The sequence below is a fragment of the Leptidea sinapis genome, chromosome 19 (assembly GCF_905404315.1).
Source record: "Leptidea sinapis chromosome 19, ilLepSina1.1, whole genome shotgun sequence".
In the NCBI taxonomy this organism is placed as follows: domain Eukaryota; kingdom Metazoa; phylum Arthropoda; class Insecta; order Lepidoptera; family Pieridae; genus Leptidea; species Leptidea sinapis.
The window spans coordinates 7,670,106-7,686,117 of record NC_066283.1 but is presented as its reverse complement, the minus strand read 5'-3'; the positions used below and the strand labels follow the sequence as shown (position 1 = coordinate 7,686,117).

The following is a 16,012-nucleotide window of genomic DNA, read 5'->3' as shown; positions in this document are numbered from 1 at the left end:
TGGTGAACTTTGTTACAAAGCAATTCTTTTTAAAGTTTGAGTATCAACAATTTCATATTAGGTGAAGATACTAGATAATTGTCAAAATTACGTTATTAATAATTGTCGTAAAACATATATATTAGCCTGTTGTATATTTTTATTATTAATTACTATTGCAAATGTGGCTTCATGCTGCCTACCATGATTTTTATATACTCTTTTAACTAAAACAAAGAGTTCCACTTAATGTTTTGAATTCCTCCAGATGACTCAAAGAAAATCATGTGCAGAGTGAGTATTGAATGTATTAGATTATCTGATATTTAAATAAAATACTTTAAAAAAGGTTAAAATGTATATTTACATCAGGTTTTTGCGTTAAAGGTACATTTTGATTATAATTTTATTTAAGCCCGCCTTTTCTATTGAAATTTGGATATTTTTCAATTTAAGTGTCATAATAGCACGCGTTTTAATCCTTTTGAAAGTATTTTATTTAAATGTGTTACACTCGCGTCAATCAAAGAAGTTAATATCATCTGATATGTTAAATAGGTTTGACGACAACTTCTAATACAATAATAATATGTGTTGTGTAGGCGAGCGGCGCGACCTCTTGGTATTTCCCCAAACTCGTTAGGCAGGTGCCCGGTGCCCACTCGATGACTTGCGAGTGCCGGACAATATTATGTTAATAATGCGAAGGTCGGCTTGATGCCGGTAATAGCCTTGACACATCATGGATTTATCCACATTATTTTTATTACTATCGTACCAAGTACGACGCAAGACCAGTTAGTGGAAGGACCGTCCGATGGTCCGGCCGTACCAAATCCGACCGAAAATGAGCGTAATGAGTGGTAAGGTTAGTATTGTAATGGGAAGGTACCACGGCCCAAGGATATAGGGCATTGTGGAGTTGTGACTTACGGATGGGAATGTTGACGGAGAGCGGCTGCCAGGGCCAGGCTGGAGCGCTCGTCTCGCCGCGTCCTTCTGGAACAACGGCATCAGTTAACAAAACTCTTTGCTTCCCCGGGGCATAAAAAGAACAGGAATTCCCAGGCCCAAGGGTGTCGTAAGAGGCGACAAAGGGCTTTACCAGAGAGAGGCTTCTTTGCACATGATGCCGGCTAGATTATGAGTACCAGAACGGCGCCTTTATTGCCATGAAGCAGCAATGTGTAAGCATTATTGTGTTACGGTCTGAAGGGCGCCACGGCTAGTAAACTTACTGGGCAAATAAGACTCAACATCCTATGTCTCAAGGTGACGGGTGCAATTGTAATGCCGCTCAGAATTTTTGTGTTTTTCAAGAATCCTTTGCGGCACTGCATTGTAATGGGCAGGGTGTATCAATTATGATCAGCTGAATGTCCTGCTCGTGTCATCCCTTATTGTCATAAAAAAACACGTGTTGTACTTCCCACTATGACTGGAGATTCATCCGCAAAGCAACTACGGCTCAGCAGACAGCTGATGAGGGACTCGCCCCCCATCTAATGCAACATATGATTTACATTGTTATATTATTTCAAATACCATGTTTGTTTTTCCGTTCAACATGAAAAATCTCATCAAATAAGCAGTTTCCTCAGATCTAGAACCTCTAGCAGCAAACTCAATTCCAACTAGTAAGGTTTTTATATATATTTTGGAATGACGGAAGCAGGTGTGCCTTTATGTCGCCGACCGAAGTCCAATCGTCCTCCCCAGCTTTCTCATGTATGTGTTCCTGTCTTCAATGCCAGCACACATTGCACTGCACACACACATACACACTCACAAACCTGCTCGGCCACCAGAGAGAGAAGACCACGGGTGTCCCCCAGCATCGTTGCCCCCCACCACCAGGGCCGTGACGTCTGTGAACATAGCAAGTAACGGAAATATTACGTAAAAAGTTACTTTACTTGGAGTTTCCCAACGAGATCGAATCAGAAATGAGGATATCCGTAGGAGAACCAAAGTCACTTACATAGCCCAAATGATTGCAAAACTGAAGTGGCAGTGGGCAGGGCACATAGTTCGAGGGACAGATGGAGCTGTTAATCCCGAGCACCTAGAAACCAAAACTCAACGCTTTTCTCATCAAGACCTTACCAACGATATTATGGTTTGTACCTATTGCCGTTGCTGAGGAATAAAATTAGAAAGCTGCATCTTCACTGACATAGGCTAATGTATTGACATATTATGTCATTTAAAAAAAATAGGCATCCCTAATAATATAACCCAAAGTGTGAAAAAAATAGTCGTCAAAAATCTGTAATCACGTGCGCTGCGGAAACTATTGATGATAAAACAAAAAAAATATTCGACAATATTATAGAACATATCAATATCGACTAAAAAGTCCGCAATACCATCTGTCAAACTACTGTAGTTATGCCACTTTAACAATTTTTTTACATTTTAAAAGCTGATAAAAGTGCCGAAAATAATCAAACCATATTATTCATACCTCTGTATAATCCTTATCCCATTAAATGAATATATAAATATTTTATTAAAGACCATTTCAAAACCTGTAAAATACTTTTTGAAATATTAAAATCGGACATTCCATTCAAAAGATATAATGAATTTAAAAATGTCACTCTAAAGAATATAATGCAATAATAAAATAATAACTTAGTGAAATAAAACTTTTATGTTGACAAATATCAATATATAGTCCGACTTAGTAGACTTTCCTGTAGATATACGCGAGTGCAACCGCGGAACATTGCTAGTTAATTAGATGTTTCATTATCTGGGTGACTCTAACATAGCATTGTGAATCGCAAACATTTATTTATTCGAAATAGAAGTCGTAAGAACGTTACTTAATTCGTATATTGTTAAAATGATTCATACATAACAGAATAATTGAAAGCTTTACATAATACGAATTACTTTACATAATAGCATTTTTTGGTTCTTAGAAGCATTATAGTTATTGTGACTTCATACGAATTTGTTATAAAGGTCGGCCCTGATTAGATCACAGCATAGTTAATATAAAAATTAATGTTTATTGCTTCCCTATGCCTTTTGAAACCAGTGACCAGATTGAAGTTAAGCTTCGATAGCGGTCTGACAGCGTCAACAACGGCTCCTGGCTCAAAAAATTTTTCCTCCATATCTAACATGCGAATTGCAACGTGTGCTGGCTACAGCTAGTTGCAAATAAAATGTACATTCATCAATAAACAAGGAAACATCACCAACTGTGACATCAGTAAACAAAGTAGTTAAATCAAGTATTAATTTACATTTTTCGACTACACGTGCAAGGCATTTAGTAATAGACGTTTGAGTATTTTTGTTGCATCACTTTGCATAATATTGTAATTGAAATGATTAGTAAATTTAATTGAAAATAAGAATTTGTAACACCATTCTGTTTTGAAAAGAGCAACCTAAGAGTTTCTTGCTCGTTCTTCTCTAAGGAAATCTGCCTTCTGAATGAGCTGTATGAAAAAATATGACATATTTCAAGCATAATGCAATAAGATATTTTTGATTTGATTTGATAGTGTTCTGACAGCGCTCACGACGGTTCCTGGTTCAATTTTTTTCTTTCATACCTAACATGCGAATTGCAACACAGCTAGTGGCAAATTAAATTTATATTCATCGATATACAAGGAAACATCACTATATAGGTTGTAACATTAATAAACAAAGTTGGTAAACCAAGACGGTGTCTGCGTACCGTTCTTTCATTCACGGTGTCTCTGCTTAAAATATTAATTTGGTGTTAACCAATTTAAAACAAGTCAGTGTAATCCATCCATGGACTATGTCTTACATGACAGCTGACGTTCAGCTGGTGGTATTTAATACGCCATGCCCATTCTAAATTCAAATATTTTTATTCAAAATCACTTATTGAACTTCAAAAACCACCCATTCAATAGAGACCGCCTCAGACCGGCGAAGAACGGGCGCAAGAAACGAAGCGGGCATTTTTTTATAAATATATGGATTACAATGTAATATCGTACAATAAACATTTATAATTAAAGAGCCTGAGGTGGTCACTTCTTTCCTAGTCTGTGGTATCATTAAGAAAATCGTTTATGTTATAATAACCTTTCCCACTTGTGTCGAAACGTTTGTACGTTTTTTAACAATTCTTTTAAATTTCGTACCGCATTTGTTTTTTAGATTTTCTGGGATCATATTGTAAAAGCATATACATCGCCCAATAAAAGACTTACCTACTAACTCGACTTAACCGAGTAGTAGGCATAACAAGTTTATGTTTGTACCTCGTGTTAACATTGTTACAGTTTCTAGCGAATTCCTCAATGTGCTTTTGAACAATCACACACAGAACAAAATCACTCTTAAACAAACAAAATGTACAAAATTCACCATATTATTATAACTGTCCTCAATTGCTCAGTGCTGCGCCCTCATCTGTAGGAAACGATTTTGCATTTCTTTTGCCATTATAATATGACTCTCTTAAAAGTCAAATAATTAGCAAGAATGACAGTCAGATTAGATACCAACATCCACTGACCTCTACTATATACCACTGGACTGGCGGCTGTCAAAATGCTTTTGTGCCTGTTTGATATCCGCCACTTTGGCGCTGTTGGCCATGTAGCGAGAGTCTGCGGTACTAAAACTAGTAATGACAGCATCAGCAAACATCGATAGATGGTGGGAAACTATTTACAAAAAAAACTGTGTAGGTACTTTATTACGTTGATTCTTGAAGTATCTGTGGTGAGGTAGATATTTTTAAGGTGTCGTTACCTGCGTTTAAATAAAATATTACGAGATTGTTAGGCGACAAATGACTGATGTCCTTCTTCTTTTTTTTTATTTTATAATTTGAATTTGTATCTTGATTTTATAATTTTTGTTTTATTTTATATAATTGTGTTCTTGGTGTCACGGAAGTAGAGACTTTGCATGTTGTGACACCTTAATCTGTTGTACATTCAACTCATATTTTGTTAATATTCGATATATTTTAAGCGTATTAGAATGTAACAAGTAACAACTACTAGATGTCCTATAAATAAATAAAAGTATAAATAACACCGAAAACGAACGAAATTAATTCAAAATGCAAATACTTGCATGCGAAAATACTTCAGATTATTGTACGTTCCTTCGCACCTATTTGTATTATACGTCAAAATCAGTTCACTGGACACTTGTGAGTGCCGCTTCAAATAGGCACAAAAAATTTCCTGTAAAACATATTATGGAATCGAATTACATCGCTTAACATACTATTAGTTAATACGTAAGTATCCATCCCTACTATGTGCTGACTGACTGAGTGATATGATGCATTCTCTAATGACAGCCGGTCATACCAGCGTGGGCAACGGAACAATAATTATTATGAGCGTTTCAAGCACTTTGAAGCAGCAGCTTAGATTAACAATCAGTGGATGCTTAATGAGGGCATTACGTGAAACTTTTTCATTAAAAAATATTACTGGCACTTTTTTAATATTCAAAATATTATTATTGAAAATAGTTGACAAGATAAAACACAATCATGTCGCTGAACTGTTAATTAATTAAATGTTAGTAAATAAATTAGTAATAGTTGCCGTGGCGTAGTGCCACTGTGGTATCTGCTGTCTATCGTATGTATTTTGTTTAATTTCATGTATGTGCTTTTACAACATGGTCTATGATATATTCTCCTCTGCTGAATTATATCAAAAGTTTTGTAAGTTAACAGATTTAAGCATTTTGTTAAAATTTAAAAGTAAATTGAGTTATAAGACCTTTTAAAGTTTAAAAGACTTCATTATTTATAAGGCTTGGTAGAGAAACAGATAAGACAAGCCTTATAATCACTTATTGTCTGTATTATTGTTTCGTATCACAATTATTTGCCTTATGCCCTCACGCTATTTAATTATAAACTTGATTGTATCGAAACTTTATTAGAAAAAGGAAAAGAAGTCCACTGGCAGTGAAGGCAGTGGGCAGGGCACATAGTTCGAGGGACAGATGGAGCTGTTAATCCCGAGCACCTAGAAACCAAAACTCAACGCTTTTCTCATCAAGACCTTACCAACGATATTATGGCGGTTTGTACCTATTGCCGTTGCTGAGGAATAAAATTAGAAAGCCGCATCTTCACTGACATAGGCTAGTGTAGTGACATATTATGTCACTTAAAAAAAATAGGCATCCCTAATAACATAACCCAAAGTGTGAAAAAAATAGTCATCAAAAATCTGTAATCACGTGCGCTGCGGAAACTATTGATGATAAAACAAAAAAAATATTCGACAATATTATAGAACGTATCAATATCGACTAAAAAGTCCGCAATACCATCTGTCCAACTACTATGCCACTTTAACATTTTTTTTACATTTTAAAAGCTGATAAAAGTGCTGACAATAATAAAACCATATTATTCTAACCTCTGTATTAATCCTTATCCCATTAAATGAATATATAAATATTTTATTAAAGACCGTTTCAAAACCTGTAAAATACTTTTTGAAATATTAAAATCGGACATTCCATTCAAAAGATATAATGAATTTAAAAATGTCACTCTAAAGAATATAATGCAATAATAAAATAATAACTTAGTGAAATAAAACTTTTATGTTGACAAATATCAATATATAGTCCGACTTAGTAGACTTTCCTGTAGATATACGCGAGTGCAACCGCGGGACATTGCTAGTTAATTAGATGTTTCATTATCTGGGTGACTCTAACATAGCATTGTGAATCGCAAACATTTATTTACTCGAAATACAAGTTGTAAGAACGTTACTTAATTCGTATATTGTTAAAATGTCCATACATAACAGATAAATTCGATTATTCTGCTATGTATGAACTTACATAATACGAATTACTAATAGCATTTAGTTATTGTTATTGTAACTTCATACGAGTATGTTATACAAGTTGGCATGGATTACATCACATAGTTAGTATAAAATTAATGTTTATTTGTTCCCTATGCCTTTTGAAACCAGTGACCAGATTGAAGTTAAGCTTCGATAGCGGTCTGACAGCGTCAACAACGGCTCCTGGCTCAAAAAAATTTTTCCTCCATATCTAACATGCGAATTGCAACGTGTGCTGGCTACAGCTAGTTGCAAATAAAATGTACATTCATCAATAAACAAGGAAACATCACCAACTGTGACATCAGTAAACAAAGTAGTTAAATCAAGTATTAATTTACATTTTTCGACTACACGGGCAAGGCATTTAGTAATAGACGTTTGAGTATTTTTGTTGCATAACTTTGCATAATATTGTAATTGAAATGATTAGTAAATTTAATTGAAAATAAGAATTTGTTACACCATTCTGTTTTGAAAAGAGCAACCTTAGAGTTTCTTGCTCGTTCTTCTCTAAGGAAATCTGCCTTCTGAATGAGCTGTATGAAAAAATATGACATATTTCAAGCATAATGCAATAAGATATTTTTGATTTGATTTGATAGTGTTCTGACAGCGCTCACGACGGTTCCTGGTTCAATTTTTTTCTTTCATACCTAACATGCGAATTGCAACACAGCTAGTGGCAAATTAAATTTATATTCATCGATAAACAAGTAAACATCACTATATAGGTTGTAACATTAATAAACAAAGTTGGTAAACCAAAACGGTGTCTGCGCGCCGTTCTTTAATTCACGGTGTCTCTGCTTAAAATATTAATTTGGTGTTAACCAATTTAAAACAAGTCAGTGTAATCCATCCATGGACTATGTTTTACATGACAGCTGACGTTCAGCTGGTGGTAATTAATACGCCATGCCCATTCTAAATTCAAATATTTTTATTCAAAATCACTTATTGAACTTCAAAAACCACCCATTCAATAGAGACCGCCTCAGACCTGCGAAGAACGGGCGCAAGAAACTAAGCGGGCATTTTTTTATAAATATATGGATTACAATGTAATATCGTACAATAAACATTTATAATTAAAGAGCCTGAGGTGGTCACTTCTTTCCTAGTCTGTGGTATCATTAAGAAAATCGTTTATGTTATAATAACCTTTCCCACTTGTGTCGAAACGTTTGTACGTTTTTTAACAATTCTTTTAAATTTCGTACCGCATTTGTTTTTTAGATTTTCTGGGATCATATTGTAAAAGCATATACATCGCCCAATAAAAGACTTACCTACTAACTCGACTTAACCGAGTAGTAGGCATAACAAGTTTATGTTTGTACCTCGTGTTAACATTGTTACAGTTTCTAGCGAATTCCTCAATGTGCTTTTGAACATAATAGAACATATTCAAGAAATCACTCTTAAACAAACAAAATGTACAAAATTTGCCATTATAATATGACTCTCTTAAAAGTCAAATAATTAGCAATAATGACAGGCAGATTAGATACCAACATCCACTAACCTCTACTATTTACCACTGGACTGGCGGCTGTCAAAATGCTTTTGTGCCTATTTGATATCCGCCATTTTGGCGCTGTTGGCCATGTAGCGAGAGTCTGCGGTACTAAAACTAGTAATGACAGCATCAGCAAACATCGATAGATGGTGGGAAAATATTTACAAAACCTGTGTACTTTATTACGTTGATTCTTGAAGTATCTGTGGTGAGGTAGATATTTTTAAGGAGTCGTTACCTGCGTTTAAAAAAAATATTACGAGATTGTTAGGCGACAAATGAGTGATGTCCTTCTTCTTTTTTTTTTATTTTATAATTTGAATTTGTATCATGATTTTATAATTTTTGTTTTATTTTATATTATTGTGTTCTTGCTGTCACGGAAGTAGAGACTTTGCATGTTGTGACACCTTAATCTGTTGTACATTCAACTCATATTTTGTTAATATTCGATATATTTTAAGCGTATTAGAATGTAACAAGTAACAACTACTAGATGTCCTATAAATAAATAAAAGTATAAATAACACCGAAAACGAACGAAATTAATTCAAAATGCAAATACTTGCATGCGAAAATACTTCAGATTATTGTACGTTCCTTCGCACCTATTTGTATTATACGTCAAAATCAGTTCACTGGACACTTGCGAGTGCCGCTTCAAATAGGCACAAAAAATTTCCTGTAAAACATATTATGGAATAGCCAGTCCACTAATATTTATACAGGTCAGTGCCTACATCGCTTAACATACTATTAGTTAATACGTAAGTATCCATCCCTACTATGTGCTGACTGACTGAGTGATATGATGCATTCTCTAATGACAGCCGGTCATACCAGCGCGGGCAACGGAACAATAATTATTATGAGCGTTTCAAGCACTTCGAAGCAGCAGCTTAGATTAACAATCAGTGGATGCTTAATGAGGGCATTACGTGAAACTTTTTCATTAAAAAATATTAGTCGCACTTTTTTAATATTCAAAATATTATTATTGAAAATAGTTGACAAGAGAAAACACAATCATGTCGCTGAACTGTTAATTAATTAAATGTTAGTAAATAAATTAGAAATAGTTGCCGTGGCGTAGTGCCACTGTGGTATCTGCTGTCTATCGTATGTATTTTGTTTAATTTCATGTATGTGCTTTTATAACATGGTCTATGATATATTCTCCTCTGCTGAATTATATCAAAAGTTTTGTAAGTTAACAGATTTAAGCATTTTGTTAAAATTTAAAAGTAAATTGAGTTATAAGACCTTTTAAAGTTTAAAAGACTTCATTATTTATAAGGCGTGGTAGAGAAACAGATAAGACAAGCCTTATAATCACTTATTGTCTGTATTATTGTTTCGTATCACAATTATTTGCCTTATACCTTCACGCTATTTAACGCTAATAAAGTTTCGATACAATCAAGTTTATAATTAATAAACTTGATTGTATCGAAACTTTATTAGAAAAAGGAAAAGAAGTCCACTAAGTTTCTTGCGCCTATTCTTCTCAGTTCTGCATTCATTTCCGAATAGTAGTTTTTGACTTTCAATAAGTGAATTCATATCCTATTTTGAATAAAAATATATTTCAATTTTAATCAGAAAACAACACAATTCGATACCCTTAGCTTTCATTAATCAGGATTAGAAAAGGTCCTAAAATTATACCCTGTGAAACGCCCATTTCCTTTTGTACAGATTTTCTCTAGTTTAGGTAGGATATCGGATAATAGGATAATGTTCATATTATATTTCTATTAACTAATGGCATAACTTTCTGACCAATGATGATCAATACAACGGTATAATTTCGCAAAATACACCAAGTACATCTCGAGACTCGTCCCAGGTCTCAAACATGTTAGAAATCCAAATATGCAGAAAACAAGCTTATGTGTTAGATATTGATTTGATCAACAGCCACATACTTTATGTGGCTGTTGATCGTGGCGTCTGTCGCGGACGGAATGGGGAACCGGACGGCGGACAGAGAAAGGTCCGCGCCTCGCGAGACCTTGACATTATGTTAGCCCCGACTCGACATCCAAAATATGTTCAATACCAAAGGTTGTTGTGTCATCTTTGTCGGTATATACCTCCGTGGGCCTCTCTATAAATCAACTTGATAGAGGCGTGTCCATGATAATGTCAATATGCGATTTAACCAGCTCAATAATTTGATTGGCTTGCTATATTATCTCTGCAATTTTATTTTACAAATATGTATGTATCTAAATAATATCAGTCTCTAATAGCTAATACAGCGTGATAAATAAAGACCCCACGAAAAAGAAAATATTTATTAAACTGAAAAAAGTGCCAACCCTAATAGCCTGTCACTTTAATGAAACTGAATTTTCATAGATTATTTCAACAGAAGAGAATATAACGGTTTTCTGTCTAATTAATTATTTAGTGCATTTCGTAATAGAATAAAACAAATCGCTTTTAGCACTAACCTCTTAAAAAGATAATAGAAAAATATGTTGTCGATTAAGATCTTACATGATCTGAGTTAAGACCGGTCTGAGCCAAATTGGTTTGTATCCTATAAATAATAATATAAACAATAAATACAACTCATCTCAATTAATCTTCATCAACATATTACATTTCACAACTTAAAGACTATTTCGCGGTTTTGTTCCAGTTCATCATAAATTGAGAAACATGAGCATTTATTCGTAACTCAAGAGTATTATGAAACGATATTAGGTGTAGTTGGCTATGAAGACGACAATTTAAATTGTGCCCGTGAACTGTATCGGTTTTTGCAAAGCAATTTAAAAGACCGACGACATTTCAGTCCCAAAGTGGTTAAAACAATGGTACTTATTTATTCAGTAGTTGCATATTATAATTAATATCCGGACGACCGAGCCTTGCTCGGATTTTTAAGAATGTACAAAACTTGAACAAAAAAAAACTAATAGGACATCTGGATTCGAACCGGGGTCTTCTGCTTTCCGGATCACCCAATGTCCCATCTGAGCTATTATAGTCTTGTATATAATGGCGAAATTTACCTTTGTATTCTAATGTTATTGTAGCGGTTTCTCATTCAAACATGGATAAAACCATTTTTTTTAATTGAAACCTAGCTAGATCGATTTATCACCCCCGAAATCCCCTGCATACTTAATTTTATGAAAATCGTTGGAGCCGTTTCCGAGATTCAGATTATATATATATATATATAGAAGAATTGCTCGTTTAAAGATATAAGATATACACTTGTACTTGTCAAAAAATGTAAGTAATATTAAATTTAAATTAAATTACTCATTATGTTATTGTGACAGTATGTATTTCTCTTTATGTTTCGATAAGCAGCCACGCGCTTTTGTCATTCAGGTAATCATAAATATAATATAGTGTAATAAGCCTTTTCAGTTAAAATTTTCTTTGTTAAATTAATATAATGATTTAAATCTATTAAAGGGCAATTCTTGCATGCAAATTGGTAGTTTATTATAAATGCGGACACCCATTCCCATAAAAGAAGAATGTACTTTTTGTGGACGACACTAATCATTGCCTACGCAATTTATGTTTGTGTCTTGTGTTGAAGGTGTGAAATTCACTCCTCTTTACAAACAACCGTTGAGAAGCAACCGTTAAAATATATATATCCTCAAAAAGCTCCCATAGGGAAAATCTTGAACCTGACTGATAGATTGATCATTGCGCCCGTTTTTGTAACACAAAGATGCTGTTAATATTAATTGTGAGCTGTCTAATCTTCCAGCTCTAAGGACTAGGTTATTTACCGAGAACCACTTTGTTATTCGTGTGACTGTACCATTTATTTCGTCAACATAATTTCTATTTCTGTCCACTCTAAAAATAAGTGAGGTGTCATCAGCAAAAAGTACATCACACAGATTTTTACCACGGTTTGTGCGGTTTTCAAGGAACTTTCTCCACTAAGTTGAATCAGATTGAGGCCGTGGAGTGAATTAAAAAAATACTGCAGTTACCAGTATCGTAACTCACAATTATAGTATTTCTAGTCAGACAAGATGATGCCTTCGCAGAATTTAAAGGTCGTCTGTGTACAATGTCATCTTTGACATTCTAGAGCTAAATAACAATGTTTTCAGATAACACAGTTGTGACGGGTGTAAGGCAAACGCAAGATGCAGAGTCCCAAATCAAAATAAAAACTATCCTATCTCTCAAGTTGATCTAAACTACACTCCATGAAGTAATCCCCATTAAAATCCGTTCATTAGTTTAGAAGTTCACTGGAAACAAACATCAGGACACTGGATTTATATATATTAAGATCACCCGAGAACAACCAATAGCCTACCACAATACAGCCAAGTAACATGGCGAGACATAAGACTTAAAGCTATGCTGGAAAGCTCATGTCAAGAAGAAACGAGATGAGCGAGAGGTCCGCTACAAAACTATGAACTGAATTCTTCAAAAGGAATCAGTGAAAAACAAAGTCACCTTGCATAGACAGATACTTATACCTGTATAGACTTATTGCAAACAACTTTTTGGTTGGTGGCTTACAAACATTCCAATTGTATAACGTTTTTGTAATAAGCTACTTAGAAGTATTATAAATCACCCCTTGTCCGTAAGAAACGACGTCCTTCACCGCGACCTTACGATGTCAAAATTCCACAAAGATTCGAAGCACATTTTTGTATGATTGTAACGCCCCATGGCAAAGGCTTGAAAGTCATGTGAACTCGTCGTTAATCTGATCCTGAATGATTAAAGCTTTTGAAATAGTGTAGTGACAGTCTATAATGCAGTGCAGGGCAACTCAAATGTACTAAGTGTAAGTGATCACAACAATAAAGTGATTTCCCCTTAATATAGACAAAAAGAAAAGTACTAATGGTGAACATATTATTAGTTTAATTCTTTTTTTATTGAGCAGGACGTTCGGCTAATGGTCATTGATACGCCCTGTCCATTATAATGAGGTGCCGCTAAATTTAATCTTATTTATAATAGGTATTATGTGCGGAGTGATGCAGCAATTGTAACTGAATAGCTTTGGTGTTTAATTTACATTGTCTATATTTTAACATGGTCGGGTTAATCGCACTGTTGAAATAATATTTATGTAGCATTACTTTGCGCAGTAATTAAAGTAATTTGTAAAATAATAAAGCTGTAAATATTGATTTAAAAGAGTGGCAAAGAGTTTCGTACCTTCTCAGCGTTTTCCGAAAGAAAAAGGTAATATGTATAACTTTTGAGTTCTGACTCATGTATGCAAAAAAGCCTTTTTCCTGTGTAAGGTTTTTTACCCAATTAAATAAATCACTTTTGATTTTTGAATTTTAGTGTTAGCCTTATGATAGTTTATCAGCAGTAGGTACTTAAATAATACGACAATGTCTAGATAATCAGGACAGCGGTCTAGAATCTAGATTATCAAGAACAAAAGGGATATTTAGTGAATGGCGTCAACATAACCGACTATTACATCATTTATTTTTATTAAAAGTCTGCCATGCTTTACGACTTCTCGACTATAGCGTAGATAAATTTTAATACATATAATTTTATTTTACTCTATACTTATAATGGATTATTTAAGTTTACATTTCCTAAGTTCTTTATATCTTATTATGGATAAATATTCCTGCATTCTCAGTTGACTTGTTATATATACCTGGCAGCTACTAGAGCGTTTTTAGGAAGCAAATCCTTCGTAATCCCAACTTACATTAACTTATTTAAAACTAGCAATGCCCCGCGATTTCACTCGCTTAGATACCGATCTCGTGGTAGTGGAAAGTCTACTAAGTCGGACTATAGATTTATTTTTGATAACATAAAGTTTTGTTTACTTAGTTATTATTTTATTATTATAGTCACGTGACGGTCGGGCGGCGCCTATAGTTCGCAGCAGCTGACCGTGTAGTATATAGACCATTACTCATTTGTGCCAGTGCTCCACGCTATTTTGTTTGTTTTTGACCAGGGCTAAGACACAGAGTTCAATAAAAATATTAGGTGGAGACTTAGTCTACTTTTATAATTTCCCATTATCATTCCAATTTTGCAAGTATAAAAGTAAGATTGATAAAGCGATTTTTATACCCTTTATGGAATATTATTCCAAAAATTTTTAGTTAAATGTCTATAATGTGTAAAAAAGTTTCACTTTTACCGTGGTTTCATAAAACCACACAATCCTTTTTCTTTAGATTGACATTTTGAAATTCGTTATATCTTTTAAATAGAATGTCCGATTATAAAAAAAAAATATTATTATTTTACACGTATTGTAACGGTCTTGAATAAAATAGATATCAAAATTAAAATAATGGAATAAGGAAAACACAGAGATATGAATACTATGGTTTGATAATTATCTGCACTTATATGAACTTTTAAAATGTAAAAAGGTAGTTATAGTGGCATAACTACAGTAGTTGGATGGTAGTGCGGACTTTTTTTGGAGATATCGATACGTCCTATAATTCTGCAGAACATTTTTTTGTTCTATCGTCAATAGTTTCCGCAGCGCACGCGATTAGAGACTTCTTATGATTATTTTTTTCACACCTTGGGTTATAGTATTGATTTTTTAATGATTCCTATTTTGTTTGCAATAGTAATATAGCCTATGTCACTCAGTGAAGATACAGCTTTCTAATGCTGAAAGAATTTTTGAAATTGGTCCAGTAGTTTTTGTGTGAAAATATTACATATATACAAAAACGCATATGTTTCCAGTTTATTATATTACTTTAGATTATTACATAAATTACATAAAAAAAAACTCTTAATTCAAAGAAAACGTATTGACGTATTCGTTTATTACTAAATATAATATTACCGATATTAAAATCGCAATACAAAAGTAACTGTTGATCGTAGATGGGTGAGGTTGTATGTATTTTTAATGCTGACTCATAATCAAACAAATTGATAAAAAAATGTCAAAAAAATTAAAAAAAAATCATGTGGACCACCCTTAACATTTAGGGGGATGAAAATAGATGTTGTCCGATTCTCAGACCTACCCAATATGCACTCAAAATTTCATGAGAATCGGTCAAGCCGTTTCGGAGGAGTTCAATGTTTAACACCATGACACGAGAATTTTATATATAAGATTATTAAATAACCTTTCATACAATTTGACAGTTTATTTTATTTCACTAAACAGCTTACATTATATAAAATCACTGTTTCATTAGAGTAATCAATCAACAGTTTTTATTCAAAGATTATCTAACTAATATTTTGATAATTTCTTTATTTTTATCTCGAGTATATTTTATACATAAACGTATCGTATTATATCACTGACTTATATTGATATTTGCGTCATTAAACTTGGTGGTAGTGAACATGACTAATATAATTGAATAGGTTGTCAATGTTTTTAAAATATTATAGTTTAAAATTTTGTTATCATATAATTTATAATTTATTTATTTATTTTATAATTTACTTTTGATTATTTAGTATCAATGAACGTAGAGGGTGCATCTAGCTGCAGGTAGCAGCAGGGCAAAGGGCACGTCATACGTAAGTTCTACCATTAATGATTGCTTTCCAACAAGTTTCTGCCCGCAAATTAATTTACATGGACTTCAATACAATTGTAAACAGTGAATGCAAAAATAAATAGACAACAAATCATTGTTATAGGATCTGTTGCTTTTAAAACATC

General features: G+C 33.5%; 1 protein-coding gene across 3 annotated transcripts in view; it reads right to left on the bottom strand.

Annotated features, from left to right (window-relative positions):
• LOC126969793 (uncharacterized) overlaps positions 1-16,012 on the bottom strand; it is a 36,538-nt gene that overhangs the window by 20,095 nt on the left and 431 nt on the right. For 2 of the 3 annotated variants that reach the window (XM_050815357.1, XM_050815359.1), the window contains exons 2-3: positions 1,773-1,847; positions 913-978 (exon numbers count right to left, since the gene is read on the bottom strand). In XM_050815357.1, coding sequence (XP_050671314.1) covers positions 913-978; positions 1,773-1,847 — 141 coding nt within the window. The remainder of the gene's footprint in view (positions 1-912; positions 979-1,772; positions 1,848-16,012) is intronic. The other variant, XM_050815358.1, reaches the window with a different exon arrangement.